This window comes from Megalobrama amblycephala, linkage group LG9 (genome assembly GCF_018812025.1).
Source record: "Megalobrama amblycephala isolate DHTTF-2021 linkage group LG9, ASM1881202v1, whole genome shotgun sequence".
In the NCBI taxonomy this organism is placed as follows: domain Eukaryota; kingdom Metazoa; phylum Chordata; class Actinopteri; order Cypriniformes; family Xenocyprididae; genus Megalobrama; species Megalobrama amblycephala.
Genome location: NC_063052.1, coordinates 1,227,491 through 1,248,597, shown reverse-complemented (window position 1 = coordinate 1,248,597; position 21,107 = coordinate 1,227,491). Strand labels below are relative to the sequence as shown.

At 35.4% G+C, this 21,107-nt stretch overlaps 1 protein-coding gene across 4 annotated transcripts; it reads right to left on the bottom strand.

Annotated features, from left to right (window-relative positions):
- Window positions 1-1,064: 1,064 nt before the first annotated feature.
- Window positions 1,065-20,314, bottom strand: si:dkey-81h8.1 (uncharacterized protein LOC100034657 homolog). Of its 4 annotated transcripts, none has more exons than XM_048201104.1 (9): window positions 19,897-20,314; window positions 15,906-16,027; window positions 12,196-12,312; window positions 12,033-12,089; window positions 10,952-11,089; window positions 8,690-8,740; window positions 7,885-7,998; window positions 6,333-6,398; window positions 1,065-5,410 (listed from the first exon to the last, which is right to left on the bottom strand). In XM_048201104.1, the coding sequence occupies exons 2-9, from the start codon at window positions 15,999-16,001 to the stop codon at window positions 5,276-5,278; spliced, it is 774 nt and encodes a 257-aa protein (XP_048057061.1). In that variant the 5' UTR covers window positions 16,002-16,027; window positions 19,897-20,314; the 3' UTR covers window positions 1,065-5,275. The 4 variants fall into 4 exon arrangements, with proteins under 4 accessions (XP_048057061.1, XP_048057059.1, XP_048057060.1 ...); XM_048201102.1 differs by having other exon boundaries at window positions 15,906-16,085; window positions 19,897-20,312; XM_048201103.1 differs by lacking the exon at window positions 19,897-20,314 and adding an exon at window positions 19,765-19,887 and having other exon boundaries at window positions 15,906-16,085.
- Window positions 20,315-21,107: the final 793 nt, after the last annotated feature.

Below are 21,107 nucleotides of genomic sequence, written 5' to 3'. Positions count from 1 at the left end.
CTATACGTAACTTGAAATCTGTTAAATGTTTATCTCTCCTTATACATCTTTACTGTGTGTGTGTATGTTTTTGAGAAAACTGTGTAAACTCAGCATTTGTGTCAGATGAATGGCATCGAGATAAACATGGCAATCATGAACTTGCTACACATTCTATAAGAAACTGAAAATATATACATTTTGAAATAAGAATTAAAAACTTATTTATATTATTTTACTTTACTGTTATAATAGAATAGAATATTAAACATTTAAATTAGCTCTAATAAATTTAATTGGTCTGCAATGACTACAATCAGCACTTGAAACATACCAACAATTCAGTTTGAGAATGTACAATATCACATCAGTTAGTCAAACCTACGTCATATTATCTTACTCACGATGAAAACGATGATACAGAAAATTTAATCATTACTGATGATACAGAGTGCAACAATCAGAAAGCATCTGAAGGCAGATACCACTCTGTGCTGAAAAGGGCATTGTTTCAGGTTTTTAAACAGTTCTTCACAACTCCTGCTTGAAGACATATTCAATTATTTAAAATTATTAAAACTGTGAGATAAAGTACAATGGATTATAACTGTATAACAAGCAATACAAATTTAAATTAACCAACATTTTACTTTTTACTGTATTACTATTCTCATAAAAATACTTATAATTACAATACTATTTTTTTTACAGTGTAGACAAGGCCTCCCTTTACACAAACTTCAGTTAAGATTATGGTGACATTCATTAAACAGCTGCATGTTTTGTGGAAAATTAATCAGACTGTATTACCAATGAACATCTATAGTATTTAAATTATGTATGTGTTAGTATTATTATGTAAGAATGCGGTGAAAAGTTGATTTGTTATATAATTAACAACCATAGTTTATTGAGTGATAAAATTGAAAGGATATTTAAATTATTATAATATACTATATATAATATACTACTAATATAGTTCATCCTTTATCAAAACCACCATGACAAACATCATTTTACTGCTATAAGGTTCTTTTTATACACTGAAAAGATCAAAATGTGAAATAAGAAACAATAATGTCACATTGTTGGTGCATAAAAGTGGTTTAATAAGACCATTCAGCACCTAAAATACACTTCAATGCACGTCAAACACAATGAGAATGTGTTATTACAATGTTACACCAATTTCTTTGATCCCCATCTAATGGAAACTGAAGTAACAGCAACATGCTTAAGATCACAATTAAACAATATGTGACAGAGTGAACAAGAGCAGAAAATATACAGATGTTGTGTAAAAGAGGTATGAAAGTACTAATAAAGTGGATAAACAAAATACTTTGGTTTGTTAGATCTGTAATAAAGAATAGTTCCTTGGATTATGACTGTGTTATAACACTTAATTTTATATGATGAATGCAGATACTAGTGAGAGACTAAAAATGACATTCTGTGAGTCTAGTGAGTGAGTAACATACAACATTTACAATTAGCTGAACTATTAAGCCTATAATGGTAATCAAACAACCCAGCTAACAGGGACTGTTCTTAGAACTTTGGCTAACGTTCTCTCAAAGTTATAAACAAAAAGAACGTTAATAGAATGTTTGTACAAAGTTATCTGGTCTTTAATAACATTATGAAAACATTTGCACCAAAACAATGCTATTTATACATTATTTACTACTTAGTACTTTTTCAGATGGTTCAGAGAACATTCAAAACGTAATACTTGCAAAATGATCAAATAAAGTTAACATTCAATATTTTCTCTAATGCTCGTGTAACCAGGAATTTTAAAAAACAAACAAACAAAAACATTAAAAAAATAGACGTTTTAAACAAGAACTTAATGGGAAAGTTAGCAAATTGTTCCTAGAACATATTTTGTTAGCTGGGAAAGGGCCAAAAATGACACATTAAACCCCTATTCTAACTCTCTCCATTTGATCAAGATTAAAACATGGTCGAGACACGACCTCATCTTGGACTGAAATGGATTTTCAAGATTTACTAGTGTACTAGCACCAATGACGTCACATTAGGAAGTATACATCATATGTACAGAGAACACATCCTACTGTTTGATATTACATGGAGAGCACAACTCTTTTTTTCTTTTCTTTTAACAGAGTGTAAAAGATTAAACCCAACTTGGGTGTATATTATTCTGTTAAGATATTGTTACTATTTTTTATTCTCTTGTGAGCATAGGAGTTCAAGATATTTAATAAATGCCATCAGATTTACCAGAATACTAACACTGAAGAGGCCAAATGAATTGTGGGAGTATTTTGCAATATAGCATACATTAACATATCATACAGTGCATTTTTGTTTGTTGATAAGTTAGCTCCATGTATTTATTATTGGAAATCAGTGGTAAGATACCTTTTCTCAATTACCACAATATTACCTGCAATATAGTTTTTGACAGCTGAAAATGATTTATAGCTGATATACAGTCTATATCTAAAAAATGTAGCATCCTATTTACAAACTACTTGGTAATACATCATTAAGCGGATCCAACTGTGCATGCTTGCATTGTTCAGATACATTTTGCCCAGCCACATTTTTTTTTTATTCTTTGAGCTGCTGTTATATTACATCAATAATTCTGTGATATTTCTGCATTAATATTGATGTTATTGTTCATTATCTGAACTTTTTTTCTGTAAGACACTAGGGGATTTGCATTGTATTTTATTTCCTGTAGAAATAAGCAGTGTTTGTAAAGCACTGGGGCTTTCGCACCGGAGGAACCTTTTCATAGTTCCTAGAACTATTGGCTGAAGTACCTGGATTTTGCCATGTTCGCACCGCAGGAACTAGGAACATTTTTAGTTAGGACTTGGGGGAACTAAATTAGCTCCAACTTTAGATTAGGGTCTAATGCTGCCTTCATGTGCTCTCTGAATTATCGTAAATATGAGTTTCCTAGGTACAAATTGCACATGAACGCGCCCTCCTATTTCGAAAGTTGAATGCGATGAGCTCGTAATGACGAATTATTAAATTTCCGATAGCACGTGAAGGCAGCATAAACCAGCACTATAGGAAAAATCAGTTATGTAAGTGTACGTTGATTGATCAAACGCATGTCAAACACCAGAACCTGGCATTTTTAAAAAGCTGTGTAAACATGTAAACTACGGCATTTACCTGTTGTCTGCAGGGTTGTGTTCTCGATGATATGCAATACTGAAAGATGTCATAGGAGATTGTGTCTTAGCCCCACTTTTTGCTTTTTCCGTCATGTAGATTATAAGTTTACATTCCATCTCCATTATCACGAAACCCACGACACACAACAAACATAGCTCTGATCACGGCATCCTCCATGCCGCGCTTAAAGGCGCCACTGTCGGCCGCTTCAGAGTTCCTATTACCGGTGCGAATGCAACCAGGAACATGGTCCGGGGGAAAAATTAATTCCCGGGGAACTATCCTAGTGGCTAGTTTCTATAACTGAACTCCTAGAACTATTCGATGCGAAAGCCCTAAAAGACTGGTTCCCACGCCCTTCAATCACTGAATTTCCATTACTTCTCCAGTTGTTGATTGTTAGATTAAGAATTTATAAAAGTCATTTTATAGAGATTGCACAAAACAAACAATATTGTACATGACTTTTCAGGGAAATCACAAATTCCCTGTGTCTGTGGAAACCCTGAATAGGGTTACACTTTTACTTAGTCTCTGTAAAATTTATTTCACACAACCAATGTCTAAAATCTAAACACAGACTTGGTTCAGTGTAAATGAAATGCTACATAAGACCTGCTTTACTATTGAAAGAATAAACATACACTGTACAGTGTAAATGCTCTGAATGATTATATATGCAAGAAAGAATGCAAGCATGCACCAATCACAATTCAATTTTCATTCAGATAGAAGACCAATCACAAATCAGTATGCAAATGTTATGATGAGTTCATATGGAGTCAATCACCATGTAATGGGAGATTTTCAAACTTGTACCTTAATTTTGTTTTGTTTTTGTTTTTTTATGGAAGGAAGTTAACAAAAATAGCTAACACAAGCGATGAAATTCGTGGTTCGGGATAAATGAACTATACTGTAGATGCTTAAAGGTGCAGTATGTAATATTGACAGCTAGCGGTTAAAATGGGTTCTGTTGTCCAAATTCAAAGAGAATTGTTTCCCCCCACCACCTCCTCAATCTAGATTGAGGACACACAACAGGAACAAGTGCAATTGACAAACGAAGGCGATGATCTTATGCTGTAAGTTGATTTAATGCCTAATACAAGCTTTTTAGATGGATGCTGAGACTTTTTAGGTCGGATAGAATCTGCGTTCTCTGACCCAGTTCATTTGCTGGCTTCCATTACTGTAGTACGCTGTGTTTTCCACCAACTGGCAACCTGGGGTATCGAAATAATCCTATTGGGTAAATTGGCAGTGGGCAGGATCACACAGACCAAAACAAAAACAGACATTCTGACATGGAAAGCACATTTAGAATAACTGGATGTAGCATTGTTTTTCAGAGAAACAAGTATGTGAACTTAGCATGTATCCTAAATCTCTGCAAACATATTATATTTTTATGCTTTAGTACAGTCAAACATTTACATACAGCACCTTTAATATTAGAGTTAGGGGCTGAGCCTGAATATTTGAGGAATATGAGTAGAGTACTGCTTTGCAAACACTCGGCTGATAGACACAGAGGATCTCTGCAGCTTTTTATAAGTAATTTAATGTAATGTAATGAAAAGGTAATGCAATGTTAAAGCAATAGTTCACCCAAAAATGAACATTCACTTTTATGCCTTTTGAAACCCAGAACTTAAAAAAAAAAATTTTTCTTCTGTAGAAAAGGACATAATAATAGTAGAATGTTCCACTTTTACAAACAATGAACGTGAATGGTGACCACAGCAGTCAAGCATGATTTTTAATGAATGATATAAATGCCTGTTACTCACTCAAAACTATATGACTTTGAAAAAAAAACTTTGAACATAGTTCATTGATTTTTGATTTTTTTTTTTGTCCGTTGTGGAGCTTGACAACCCCTGGTGCCCATCCACTTTCATTGTAAGAAAGTGTTAAAGGTTTGGAATGATAAGGAAGAAAAATTATGAAGATTTTTCATTTTTGGTTGAACCTTCCCTTTAAGTATAATGACATATCGTAAAGCCCTATCGTGTCGATTTCATATACCACTAAAATATAAAAACCATTGCTGCTAAAACCTCACTGATCACCAAAGCCCCCCTACTTACAATATACATACAGATCACATGAGCACGAAGTGTCAAACGTCTGTTAAAGAGTCAATGGGGGCCACTTGAGGTTCAGTGGGAGGACTGGGGATTTCTTCTATTGGCTCAGATAGAGGTTCAGGCATGCGCTCTGGCATTGGCTCCACCTCTGAGACCACCACCTCCACCTACAGGGTTTGAATGGAATGGAAAGAAACAGAAGTTTGATTGGTTGACAGGTTCTAGAAAGCCCCTTCACACCAAGAATGATCACTATAAAGATAATTATACCAGGTTTTGTCATGAAACTCTAGATGGCACATGCTGATGGGTACTTCTCGCAACCTGCTGACAATCACATTGTTAACAACACGGCACAAGCTGATTGGTTCCTGTTGCATCTGTAGCCAACGAGCTTGCTGATCAACATTTAAATAGTTGGTAAATGAAAGTGTAGCAGTTTGCAGTGCACTTTCAGGGTTTCTTTGAAACCCTCCACCTTAACTAGCTCCACCTGTATAGATCTGCTATGGGTAATTTCATATATGCTATCATCTTACATGCTCACAACAGTGTGTCTATGTACTGGCATTATCAAGTCTCTGTACTTGCTCTGCAGCAACAACAGCAATAATCAACAACAGCAGCAGCAGAGTAGTAGATATTTAATGCCAAGATCAAATACATTATCATTGTCATATCCATTACCATGCTAAACTCTTCCGAGAGTTGTCATGATAGAAATAATGAAAACTGTACTAGCATACACACCAACATTCTGAATATTATAAGCACACGCTGCAGTTATGTCATTGCTTTAAATGCTTGAGCTCTTTAAAGTTGAGTGGATTCAGATTGGCTGTCAGTGTTTATAAATGATATTGTTCCTCTGTGTCATTATCGTTATAGTTGTGTGGACTTCCCTATTCTCAAAGAATTATTAAAACTTTATTGTTGTCATTATAGTTATTGTTCTTGGTGTAAATGGGCCTTTACAAATGAGATAGCAATGGCTTGGCATGCTTTAGTTTCACATTAGGCCGTTTCGAACCAACTGAAGGTTGATTCCTAAATTAAAGCTCATAAGCAACGTATGTGAATTTGGTGTACCTGAGGTTGGCTAGGGGTGACCGCCTCAGACTGAGATGGAGCTTCACGCTGTCTAAAACCAGGAAGCTGTGGAAAACACAGAACTCATCACTGTCTTAAATTAGTTCATCATGGAAAGGATTTGATCAGACAATTTTGAAGAGCAGATTACAAAGACCAAATAAAGAACATTTCAGAACACCAGTCTACATGCTGAATTATTTTAGAAAAAAAATCCCATTTATACCAAAAGTCTACCAAATTTACCATATTTGCATTAAATAGGTAGTTCACCCCAAAACGAAAATTCTCATGTCGTTCCAAACCAATAAGACTTTTGTTCATTTTCGAAACACAAATGAAGATATTTTTACTGAAATCTGAGAGATTTCTGTCCCTCCCACTTAACCGTACTTGCTTGATGCGCGAGAACAAATCTCATTGGCTCTTGCGGAAGCTCAATCATGCTGGTGTGACAAGGAACAATGAATCCCATTGGTTCTTTACATTTGAGCTTCTGTTTACCAAATTTAACTGCTCTACGTATTAGCCGATCAATGTTGGATTTCTTTTACCATCTCTTTATGAATGTTCTAAAGCATCAGAGTTTTGGGTGAATAGACTTTCAATGGAAAGACAGAAATCTCTCAGATTTCATTAAAATATCTTCATTAATGTTCCAAAGAAAGGGGGTTTGAAACCAGTGGTGTAAACTATTAGAGTAAATGTAATTAGTTTCTGTACTTAAGTATATTTTGGCTACTTTGTAGTTTGACTGAGTATCAAAGATTACTTGACTACATTTTTGTATTTCAGTATTTTGTAATGAGTAATGCAATTACTTGTTACATTTTGCATGGCACAGGGCATTGAAGGTAATATATCTTGTGAGTGTTGCCCTTACTCACCCAAACTTGTCAACAAGGCTACTTAATGCGAAAATGTGAGTGTATAAGCAGGTAGTTGTGAATTGCAGATGTTTCGTATGAGATGAGGACATGACTGCAGCCGGTGATGAGGCTGAAACCAGCATGTCCAGTGCAAGTAGGCATCGACTATTTCATTTTACTTAACATTATCTTATTTGTCCGTAATTTTGAAGAGACCTTTTTGAAGAATATTGGTTTACTTATGCCCTTTTTGTGCACTTGTGCTTAACTGAGACTTGACTCTTTGTAGACGTTTAAGAAGCTGTTGTGGTGATCTTGATTTGTTGCAATATTGAGGTGTTCAGTTTTATTTCGATTTTAGAAAATAAACGTGATTGCTGTCCTCAAAAATCAACCGTTTCTTTTTTTTTTCCTCACTGAAATGTCTCTTAGGTTTGAGGTCTAGTGCATCTTTGAGCCTACATTCAGTATGAGTAAAATACTTAAGTACTGCTGGGTTATTTCAACCCATGTTTGGGTCAAATTTCAGGTACTCTTTACACCTCTGTTTGGAACGAAATGAGGGTGAGTAAATGATGACAGCAATTTCATTTTTGAGTGAACTAACCATTTAAACACCACACAATCTCCAAAATCATCACATACTCTTTTTAACCCTCCTATTCTGCATATGATTAACTGACCTTCATGCCAGCTTTAGCCAGAGCACTGAGTCCAAACAAAATGGTTACAATACAGATCGCCAACTCCACCACCAGAAACAGAACCAAGGTGGCCAAGAAGCCATCAATCAAGAGCTGACAGAACCCAAAAGTGACAGAAAAACAACACAATGGTCATACAATTTACCTAAAAAGGCAAAATAGTTACTACAGCTATCAGAACTGATGTGCTTGTCCACATGTTTGTAAGTTGCCAAAGAGATCAACTCTTTTCCAAACATGCAGACAAGCAGATCAGTAAGGCAGATATTGTTGTAATATTTAAAAAAAAATGGACTTAAGATGAGCAAGAGTGACCATCCGAGTTTTCAAAGCACATCTGCAAATGATTAAAGGTATCATTCTGAAGCATTTTCAGACAACTGGCCCAAAGTGCAAAACTGACCAAACAATCTTCAAAATGACCTACATGCTGCTTCCGCATGCATTCACTCTCCTACAAATTGGAAACACGAATATACACAAAGCTACAGATAATTTTTTGATAAAAACAATGAAAAATAAGAAGATCCTGAATTATAGGATGAATTCAGGCATTTTGGACCACTGTTTGAGAAGCTGTCACATTGGTGGCCCAATTTACCTGAATTAACATTATATTTGTTGTGCTTGAATTGCTGCAAAATATTTTTCACCTTAAAAAACAACAATACCGATTTTAGGAAAATGTTATTTTCAATTAACCTGTTTTTTTTCTTGCATTTTCAGCAAATATTTAAGCACATTCATGTACACAAAGGAAAACATAAAGGTAAGAATTACTTACTTTACAATTTCTCTCGACAGTATAAGTGCACTTCCTGAAACAATATTGTTGCTTTGGAAAAGCAGACACAAAAAACAAAATCATGTTGAATTTTGCCAAAGATCGGGTTCACTTGACAAATAGCTATAAAGCTACTTTTCATATAAAAATGTAGCTGCAAGCACACCCAATTAGTCAATTTAGAAAAACTGTTACAGTTTTTTGACTTCCTTGACAAACTACAGTGCCCTCAGAAAGGTTTTGGACTTCTGAGATTGGGACAAATCCCATCAGTTATAGACTTAGTTGGACAGCTATTATAAGATGTTTCTTCTGATAAACTCTTCACTTTTTTCAGGCACCTTTTGAGTTTTTGTTTGGTGTCAGACAAAACAGAGTGTTAAGGTGGCTGGACATTGCTGGACTTAGTTAACCAAAAAATAAAAAGTATCCCATAATTTACTCACGCTCAAGCCATCCTAGGTGTATATGACTTTCTTCTTTCAGCCAAACACAATCAGAGTTATATTAAATAAATAATATCCTGCCTCTTCCCAGATTTGTAATGGCACTGAATAGTGCCCAAGTTTTGGAAGCTCCATAAAGCACATCAATCCATCATAAAAGTAATCAATACGATTCCAGTGGGTTAATAAATGCCTTCTGAAGGAGGGTTTTTTGTAAGAAAAATATCCATATTTAAAACTTTATAAACTACAATCACTGGTTTCGGGCAATGGCTGTACGTGCGTTCACAAGAGAGTGGAGTTCCGGCAGAAGGGTGACCTCTGACCCGACACATGAAATGTGCCTATCGTGAAAAACAATGTAACCCTCTATGGATTATTTTTAGAATGGATGGATGTGCTTTTTGGAGCTTCGAAATCTCAGGCACTGTTCAATGCCATTACAAAGCTGGGAAGAGCCAGGATATTATTAACTCTGATTGTGTTCATCTGAAAGATGAAAGTCATACACCTAAGATGGCTTGATAATGGGATAATTTTCAAACTACATGAGCAGCCTCAAAGCCTAAAATGTACAGTATCACCACTAACCCCCCAGCCAAAATAAAACAAAACAATAAAATAAAACAAAACACACACAAAATAAATAAATAATAAAAAAAGCAAACCAAGAAAATGGCAATATTCCATACCCTAATACCCTAATACAATTATAAAATGGCCATTATGATCACTTAGATCTGAATCATGCGTGTTTCATTTCAGATCTAAATGTGTGTAAAAAAAAAAAAAAAAGCATTAAGTGTTATAGTCCAAATACCTTGAAAGGGCACTGTTTTTATTAATTCCTCCAGCATCAGAAAAAGTCTGTACCAAGTGCAAAGGATCAATATCCATTACTCTATTCTGTTATAAATATATAAGACAAAATTTACATTACAAAGCTGAAACAAATGAATAGGAGCAATGTTAACATATTTTGCTATATTTTATGTCAACAATTCATATCCATCTATATTTCTCAGCAATTATGATGTCAATTAATATTCTACCTAAAATAAAAAAAAATTCAAGCAAACTGCTTAAATTGCTTCCCAATTTAAAGCAATTTAATAAAGTGTTATATATTCAAAGTGTTATATATTCAAATCCACATCAAATTATAAGCCAGTACCCCAAATAACAACATTACATATCTTTTTTTCACTTTATATTTCATCCAAAAACTTTATATTCATTCCAACAACATAATCCTTCAGTTCATCAGGCCCTGGTTAAAAAAAATCACATTGCTTAAAAAAAGAAAATCACATACTATGTATAGTTTTAATTTAAGAAAAACAAAATACTAAAACTTCAGCTTCCAACTTTGAGAGCACTTCTTATTTCACTTGTAAAATATAGAAAAACACATACAGTTCTTTAACTCCACTACACTGCACAATCTTAAAAAAAAATCTTCAACCATCTGAACCACTTGGTCTTTTGACAGACAAACACATCAATGTGCTTTTTATTGAAAGTTTTGAAGATGCTATGTTTTGCACTTCGGTACAGTCCTTTGAAAAGGCATCAAGGAAATTTCTTAAAGAAAAAACTGTAACAAGAAAGTTGATGTGGCCAGTTCATCACATCATACCCACTTTGAAGTGTTTCATCCTTCCCCTGCACCCAAAACACACCCACATGCATTTATCATCTATATATTGTATGTATACAGATATCTGTAGGTCTATATATATGTGCAAAAATACACAAACCCATCTTCCTATAATGCAAGCTGTGCAGTAATAGAGTAGCAAATCTGTGAGCTCACCACAGCATAGATCTCCAGTCTCCTGCAGTGCTCACAGTGGTAAGTGTCCTGACGGTAAGGCAGGTGACGGGACAGCAGCCCAAGAACAGCAGTGGAAAACGCTGCACTGACCAGGTGAGCAACCAGTGTGGCTTTCACCTTTACACGATGGGACAGAAGTTACTGTACAGCTACAACTCACTTTGTTTGTAATTTATCAAAACAATAAAAAATGAAACAGTACTGAGAAAAGACTGAAATATATTGCCAGTCAAAAATTTGGACATACTTACTTTATTATGATTATTTTCCACATTTGAATAATCAACAGACTATGAAATAACACAAATGGAAGTATGGGAATTATGTAGGGATTATAAAAAAATAAGCAGATCAAAACTTGCTTGTATTTGAGCTTCTTTTTTTTTGTAGATTAGATTAGCTGCCAATCCCTCGCTATCTGCTCCAAAATAAAAAAACAAAACAAAACAAAAAGCAAAAACACCTTAAACAAAAAAACTAAATGAAGAACAAACAAAAAAACAAATTTAAGAAAAACAGAAACAATTTATATATTTTTTTTTTTTGGAAAACAAATTTCAATGGTTTATGTACGGAAGAGGATTAGGGCCAAGCAATAATAAAAAAAATAAAACCATCTCGAGATTAAAGAGAACAAATTCATTAAAATTACAAATTTGTTCTCATAATTTAACGAATTTGTTCTCGTAATTTAACGACTTTCTCGCAATTTAATGACTTTATTCTCAACATTTTATCTCGACTTTTTTCTTGAAATTTAACGAGTTTTTTCTCGTAATTTAATGAGTTTATTCTCAACATTTTATTTCAACTTTTTTCTCGAAATTTAACGCATTTTTTCTCGAAATTTAACAACTTTAATCTCGAGATGGTTTTATTTTTTTATTATTGCTTGGCCCTAATCCTCTTCCGTATTTATGTATGAGCATTACAATCATTAGGAGAAAAAAAAAATGAGTCAAGTGTGTCCAAACATTTGTCTGGTAGTGTAGGTTCAGGGTGGGTAGATAAATAGGTAGGTAGTTTCATTGATTCTGCAAACCTTTTAACGTGTACTCACCCAAAAGAGTGATGGGAACCTTCCAGCATGGATTAAAATTGATCCAGACACAAGCAACTGATAACAACAGGTTAATGAAATTATTTAAGTTTGCAACATCCATAGTAACAACTTGATTAATAAACACCCTGTTTCTCAATGAATATTAGTACATTCAGCTTACCTGAGCAACAATCACTACCACAACGATGACATCAGGAGAGAAGTGGACCTCTTCATAGAGCTGAAGAATGGTGACGCTCAGACACAAGCACAAGACAGCAATAATGATCTGAATGGACTGAAACAACAGAACAAGATAAACTTGGTATGTTTCCAATAAGGCCATTAGAAAGGTTGTATAACAGAAGACAATTATAAATATAGCTGCAAGCAGCAATTACGGGGCCAAGCACAAAGAAGGCAAAACAAGTCATGTCAACATGGCTGTTATCACTTTCAACCAATAGGTGGCGCTGTGACCATATTAATGTGGCATCGTCAGAGTGAGGTAACATTGACACTCGCAAAGTTTAGTGTCAATATGTCAAAGCATTGCAGAGATACAGCTTTAAGAGTCATTTTGGCATCAAGCCTCAAAGTCGTAGCTGTGTTATACGAAAACAGTTTTGTCTATCAACACATAATCCATAACATTTTGCAGGAATGTTCTGAGGATGATACAATTCGATTTTGGTGAAAACTGGACCAACGGTCTAGGAGGAGTTTGAAAAAGTATGTTTTTAAAGAAAATCAAAATGGCGGACAGGAAGTTTGGCTGACTTTGGCAAAATTGGCATCAGTGTGCTTAGCATAACCCATTGAATCTATTAAGACCATTCTCATTACAATAGGCCACATTTATATAAAGCTATTAGCATTTTTTAAAAATTATATTACAACGTTTGACCATAAGGTGACGCTGTCCTTTTGAGTACCTTCAGAGCATGGTGCCGATAACACATACTGAGTTTCATAATGGTATACCAATGCATTCATAAAATATAGCATTTTTCTCTTTTTATAACAATGTATTGTAGTTAATGGCAATTTCATGTTTTGTTCAATAGTGCCTCCAAGAGGCACAATCCCACCACTTTTTTGTGTGCCCTCAGAGTGAGCCCATACATGTGTGTTAAATTTTGTGAAAATATCTCATTTCGATTTGGAGTTACAGACATTTATATGTATGAGAAGATTAAAAAAATGACCCATGGGCGACTTTGATTTGATTTTTTTTTGCCACTTCCTATCAAAATTTTACATTTGGGTATTAGCACTTCGTTAACCAAACGATAAAACCACCACGTTGCACAAACCATATGGCAAAACCTAGCATGTTTGGTATCTTTGGAATCGGCAAGGATTCAGGAGTCCAAACAGATGACTTCCGTGAAAATAAGTCAATCACATCCAAAATTATAAGCATATAAATAATTTTTTTCTTCACTAGGTGGCGCTGGTCCAAAACTTCTCAGGCTCCTTCAGGGCATCGTGCTGATGACCCATACCAAGTTTTGTAATGATACGCTAATGCGTTCATAAAATACAGCATTTTAGCACAAAATTTAAAATGGCCGATATGGGAAAATTGGATACCTGAATCTAACAAGACCGCATTTATGATTTTTGGACAAACCCATCAGAGGTTATAAGCAAAATAGCCATTTTTTTTTGTATCTCCGGATGGTGGCGCTGTGCTGTAGTGATGGGAAGTTCGGATCATTTTACCGACTCAGACTTTTGAGTCTCGTTCAGCAAAATGAACAAATCTTTTTTCGAGTCATTTCGTTCATTTTAGCAAAATGTAATTAAAATGTTACGTGTTACTTCAACAACACATCTATTACTTATGCAAACGTTGATCACACTACAAACAATACAAAACTACAATGCTATAAGATACAGAAAAGATTAATTCATTCTTTACCTGGGTCTTCATTAAGATTTAAGCTCACCTCACTTCTGGTCTGACAACTCTTCGGGTTTAAGTCATTCCTTAATGACGTGACAGGCAGCCCCGTATGCTAAACCAATGCAGTCTGAGCCGCAAAGAGAATTAGTTCGTTTCATGAGTCTTTCGGGTTTTTGAGTCGTTCCTAATCACGTGACAGACCCATACGCTAAACCAATGTATTCTGAGCCAGAAAGAGAATTGATTAGTTCTTTCATGAGTCTTTCGGGTTTTTGAGTCGTTCCTAATCACGTGACAGACCCATATGCTATTTCTGACATTTCTGTCATGTTTTTGTTACCGTTTCTTGAGGATGTGGTGTGTTATTATTTTATAAATAAATAAAGCCCTGTTATAAATAAAATATTGATTATATTTATCTTTTTGACTGTCCATCTGTAAATAAACTGTAGGCTAGATTATAAATATAATAATCCAAGCCTACAATACAAAGTATTTATAGCCTAGTTTATTCATTTTTACTCCAATTTTGAGTTTGCTGGTATAATAATTGCTTTTCCTAGGCAGACTTGACATATTAGTCTAATATATGTATAAGAAGATTGCTCAAAAAGTACATAATGACATAAATTAAAAGCAAATAACATTTTGAATTTGAATTATTAATGTTAGTTTAAAACATTAAGGTTATGATAAGCTTTAACAGTTGTAACCCAAACTGAAATAAAACTGAAGAGTTAAAGTTATTTACTTAGAAATATAATGCATTTGGGTCACACCGCCTGACTGTATTGACTGCATTGGTTTAGCATGGGTCTGTCACGTGATTAAGGAACGACTCAAAAACCCGAAAGACTCATTAAACAAACTAATCAATTCTCTTTCCGGCTCAGACTGCATTGGTGTAGCGTATGGGTCTGTCCCGAGATTAGGAACGACTCAAAAACCCGAAAGACTCATGAAGTGAACTAATCAATTCTCTTTCCGGCTCAGACTGCATTGACTGAAACAGGTGAACTACTACTAGCAGTACAGAACCTATAGAATATTGCGCATGCGCGACTGAACGAATCACCCCCCCCGAGACGACTCGTTCTTCCTGAGTCACATTAAAGATTCGTTCAAAATGAACGAATCGTTCAAGAACGACACATCACTACTGCGCTGAAACATTGCATGTTGCCTCAGGTCATGCTTCTGATGACACGTACCAAGTTTGGTCTGAATACGATAAAACATTGCGGAGATACAACCTTACGTCTATTTTCACAAGCGCTATGTAAAATTTGTTCATGCATTTTTCGATAACAGTTTGAGAAATCGTCTTGAATTCCATAACTTTTTGTCGGCATGATCTTAAATTTTTGTGAAAATCGGAGCAACAGCCTAGGAGGAGTTTGGTTTTTGGAAAAATCAAAATGGCGGGAAAATTTTCATGATGGAAAATTACGAATTGAATCATTTTGAGCTAAAGAATCAGAGGGGGGAAAAATTTTGTTTCTAGCCCTTACAGTTCAAAAGTTATTAGCATAAATGTGAGTGCCAATTTGGACCACTGGTGGCGCTAGAGGGTTTGAGTTAGTGACTCCAAATTTGCTATGGTGACAGTTCAGACTGACCTCTATCAGTGTGCCAAATTTCAGAATTACCACAAGCGGTTCTTGGGCTGCCATAGACTTCCAGAGCGGAAGAAGAATAATAATTCAAAGAAACACCAACGGATACAATAGATGCCTACGCACCTTCAGTGCTTGGCCCCTAAATACTTTTATTTGATGTCCAAGATTTAGTTTTGGGGTATATTTTTTAACACTCTGGATAATTTTTCATGATAAACTAACCTATTCTTTTTTTTTTTTAAATTCAGTCTTTCATATTGCAAAAAATGTGCTACAAAGTAGCTCATGTGAAATTATTGGTATATAGAGATATTCTGCATTCAGTATCAGATTTGTTGCAGTGTTGAATGTGACACTCACCCCCAGTGCCTTTGGCTCCACATTCTGAAATGTCTTCACCTGCTTTGGCGTCAGATTTCCTGGAGGGCGGGTGGGGCCCTGACTCTCAATGCCCATGTCAGTCAGTTTGAGGCGTGGCTATGCTAATGTCAAGAAATACAGGTTGAGATCTCTTGATATAGCTGGTTATGAAAAAGGAACCTAAAGTGAACAGAGAAATAGGGACAGATAAGAATGAAGACAGATGGAGGCAGTGCAGGAAAGAATGAAATAGGGTGAGCTGGAAAAAAATATTGCTGACTGAGCAATAAATTACCCTTAAAGTGATCATTTACTCACCCTTATATTGTTCCAAACCTGTATGAGTTTCTTTCTTCTGTTGAACACAAACAAAGATATTTTATTGACTTCCATTAAAAAAAAAAAAAAAAACTATGGAAGTCAATGGCTACTGTCAACCATTTGATTATCAGCATTATTTAAAATACCTTCTTTTGAGTTCAACAGCTTTCTGGGCATCTGAAAGTGTTAATTATCTTGCTGGCAATGCAGGCCTCACTGAGCCATCAGATTTCATCAAAAATATCTTAATTTGTGTTCTGAAGATGAACAAAGGTCTTATGGGTGTGGAATGACATGAGGGTGAGTAATTAATGACATAATTTTTATTTTTGGGTGAACTAATCCTTTAACCCCTAGTCTGGCTATCACCAGACCAAGCTCAATTTAAAATTGAACATTGGTCTGGAGAGTCTGTATGGATTTTCTGCTGCACAAGAGGCGTGATCAACGAGCATTAGTCACGCAATTGGATAGTCCTTCAACCAATCAGATCAACGATCCGGGTGACGTACTTTGCAGAGCGATGCGAAAACTCCAGTGTGTTTGTAGCATTGATCCGCGGTTTGCAGAAGCAGCAATGGCATCGCGCGATTTTTGCAGGTTGTGCCAAAAACATTAAAGTGATCGGTATTTACACCCAGTCGAACGATTTGTTTGCTAAACTAAATAAGTCATTCAGCATCGTCGAGAGGTTAAAAGGCGACTCTGATACTGTTCTGGTTCAGTGTAAATGAACGCGGAATATAGCCGCCCTAAACTACGTCATTGTCATGACAACCAAAAGAATTCCACTCAGCTCAGGCGGCGCGAAATTCAAGAAGCAGGGAGACGAAACATATAGAGCAAATAATAAAAATATTGTCTACCAACAAGGGGCATTTAAGTAAAAGAGTCCTGTACTCACACCGTGAAGCAAACCACCAAAATAACAGCAGAGAATCGTTGTGTGTCATCAATCGCTGTTTGTAATCTTCCTATGAAGTGACAGTCGGATCAGCGCTCTGCTACATTTCTCTCAGATTGAAATGCTTAAAGGTGCCCTCGAATGAAAAATTGAATTTATCTTGGTATAGTTGAATAACAAGAGTTCAGTACATGGAAAAGACATACATTGAGTTTCAAACCCCATTGCTTTCTCTTTCTTATGTAAATCTCATTTGTTTAAAAGACTTCCGGAAAACACGCGGATCTCAACATAACACCGACTGTTACGTAACAGTCTGGGTGTACTGTATGCCCCAATATTTGCATATATGCCAGCCCATGTTCAAGCGTTAGACAAGGAAAGGCAGTATTAACGTCTGGATCTGTGCACAGACAAGGTAAGCAAGCAAGAACAACAGCGAAAAATGGCAGATGGAGCAATAATAACTGACATGATCCATGATAACATGATATTTTTAGTGATATTTGTAAAATGTCTTTCTAAATGTTTCGTTAGCATGTTGCTAATGTACTGTTAAATGTGGTTAAAGTTACCATCGTTTATTACTGTATTCACGGAGACAAGAGAGCCGTCGCTATTTTCATTTTTAAACACTTGCAGTCTGTATAATTTATAAACACAACTTCATTCTTTATAAATCTCTCCAACAGTGTGTAATGTTAGCTTTAGCCACAGAGCATAGCCTCAAACTCATAGAGAATCAAATGTGAACATCAAAATAAATACTTTACTCACATGATTCGATGTATGCACACAGCATATATGACGAACATCTTGTAAAGATCCATTTGAGGGTTATATTAGCTGTGTGAACTTTGTAAATGCGCTGTAATATAGTCGAGAGCTCGTGAGGCAGGGGGCACGCGATTTAAAGGGGCGGCGACTGAAAAAATCAGTGTATAGTTAATGATGCCCCAAAATAGGCAGTTAAAAAAATTAATTAAAAAAAATCTATGGGGTATTTTGAGCTTAAACTTCACAGACACATTCAGGAGACACCTTAGATTTATATTACATCTTGTGAAAAAGCATTCTTGGGCACCTTTAACACAATCGGCTTCACTGTGATTGTGCATTGTTATATTGGAGTGACGGGTAGATCAGATTGAGTTTGAAAACTGCTTGCCGTCGCTTCTCTATCGTCATCGTGTTATACCCGCCAATAGCGAGCAAGGTGGATAAGCCAGTCTGTGATTGGTTCCCGCAAAAATTTAAGAGATGCAGCAGAATTGAATGTACGGGTTTCCAGACTGAGTTGCCGAGCTAAATCAAATCGCCGGCAGATCAAGCTGGGTTTACCCAGACTATTTAACCCCATCATAAAGGGGAGAATTTGAGGTATAAGTCCCTGGGGCAAGATGACCCCTCCCTCCCTTATTTTTTTTCTTCTTCTCTTCTCCTGACCAGAGATGACACAAAATCTCATCTCACTTTGATGAGTGAGCACTTTTGATGAATGGCTACACTATTTTTTAATTTTGTTATATACCATCTGAATATCAACATTTGTTTTGAAGTTAATTTATCTAATTTTATGTCTCTGTATAATAGTGATCTATGGCATTGTATATGTTGAATATCAACATTTTTTGTCTCTTATTAATGAGGGATTTGTGGAGTAAAAGTTAGTTTTTATTTTGACGTAAAAAGATACACTTAAGACCCTTAAGGAAAGATGACCCCCCTCTCCCATCCCAATATATTCAGTATTTCCATAAATTTGATGTACATCTTTGCTTTCATTGGAATGAAATACTTCAATTAGCATTTGTAGTGTTGCTGTTATGACGTGTCCTCAAATAAAATATGGGCAATTAAATATGTAAATCATTGTATATAAGTCACAGAATAATTTTACCTTTCAGATGAATCTCTTTTACTGGTATTCTGCTTAGTCTTTTATCAGTTATTCAATTATTATCAAGTAAACTGTCAAAATAAGATGTTAAATATAATAGTTTTAGTATTTTACATAACATATATATATATATATATATATATATATATATACATATATATACATATATATATATATATATACATATATATATACATATATATACATACATATATATACATATATATATATATATATATATATATATATATATATACTACATGTTAATTAGAATATTCAGCACATACACTTATATAACCATCTTAGAAGTAAATCCACAATGCTTTTAAGGGTGCATCTTCACCCATCCAAAAGGCCTACAGTTCGTTTGGGAATTGTGCTGCATGGGTATTACACATTGACATTGCATCACCACTACCACTTCCAATCTGTACTATTAGGTTTCTGGACATTTTAAACATATTCAAGTGCACATCTTTACACATTTCTTGAGTGCAAAAGTGTAGTCTGTATCATATACAGCACAACACCGTATTCCACATTTTCAATTGATGAGATATTATATTTTAAGTGGTTTCTTGGCCCCGGAGGAAAGAGCCAAAAATAGACGTAGGGCAAAACGTGCAGCTTCATCACTGTCCTCACATCCGCAGTGCCCCGCACTATGACAGAACATGCAACTTTATTACGAGCACAATACCTGCGCCATGAATTACAGACTCAATGCGACTCACCCCAGTGCTGAATTCTGGTTTACAAATCCTAAACGCGTGTAACCTTTATAGGTGGGGCCGCGCGCATGTAGGCTATAGGTCCTGTCCCAAATCGAGATTCATTCAAATACATGTGTGTGTGATGTCACTTACCTCTGCAGCTCAAGCAAAACGCGTTGCTTTGTGGTTTTCTCTTTAAAGGCGAAAGTGCAGTATTCAGTTATTCCATCCGCGACGAGGTTGAAGGGAAACAACTAGTTAATTCGGGTGTGCGACATGCGGCTTACGTACAGTACCGCAGTGAGGAGGAGGCTGGAGCTCTGCATTGGAATGGAGGCAGACTGAAAGTGATGCGGCGCTATGGCAACTTCCATAAAACTCATTCGCCTCATACGCGACGCGACGCGACACACTAGAAGAGGGGTTTACATTATTTCCTACTCACTAGATTAGGTCTACAGTGCTGTACTGTAGATTATTTTTTAAATCAGTTTATTCGATTTAGTTAACCTAACCTATTTTTAAATTATTTATTTTCATATTTGTATAGTTTTTCGTCTAGGGAACATCTAAACAATCATGCGAGCAAGTTAAACACGAACACGAGCCCGCAGCTAACTGATTTTCAAAAGCCATAGCCTATGGCAAATGTGATGGGTTATTGCTTTTATAACAGTAGTTAGGCTATGCAGTTTAATTAACAATATCTATTACATTTGTTTCAGGCAAAATGACCATTTTCTTTCTTATGCAATTATACTTAAGTCGAGTTTCCAATTAAGTCAGTTAGTCAATATAATGCTCAGAGTGGAACTTCACTGCCAAAACCGAATATTGGTAGCCTATAATACCAGTTAAAGGATTAATTCACTTTCAAATGAAAATTATCCCTATATCTTTACTTACCCTCAAGCCATCCTAGGTGTATGACTTTCTTTTGATGAACACAATCTGAGAAATATTAATAAATATCCTATAGTGAACGGGACTAACGACTTCCAATCCATCCACATCCATCCATCATATAAACATGCTCCACACGGCTCCGGGGGGTTAATAAAGGCTTTCTGAAGCAAAGCAATGCGTTTGTGTAAAAAAATAAATAAATAAATCCATATTTAACAAGTTATGAAAATATCCATGCAGCACAATTCCCAAACGAACTGTAGGCCTTTTGGATGGGTGAAGATACCCCCCTTTAAAATATATTATATTTAACATCTTTTTTTGACAGCTTACTTGATAATAATTGAATAACCAATGAAAGACAAAGCAGAATACCAGTTAAAGAGATTCATCTTAAGGTAAAATTATTCTGTGACTTATATACGATTATTTACATATTTAATCGCCCATATTTTATT

Bases quoted from the DNA above. Each gene is read 5' to 3' on its own strand.
- si:dkey-81h8.1 (XM_048201104.1), bottom strand. From the start codon at position 16,001: ATGGGCATTGAGAGTCAGGGCCCCACCCGCCCTCCAGGAAATCTGACG. The intron at 8,741-10,951 runs GTGAGCTCACAG...GCTTTTCCAAAG, and splicing joins GACTGGAGATCTATGCTGTG to CAACAATATTGTTTCAGGAA. The intron at 6,399-7,884 runs GTCAGTTAATCA...TGTTTTCCACAG, and splicing joins TGGCTAAAGCTGGCATGAAG to CTTCCTGGTTTTAGACAGCG.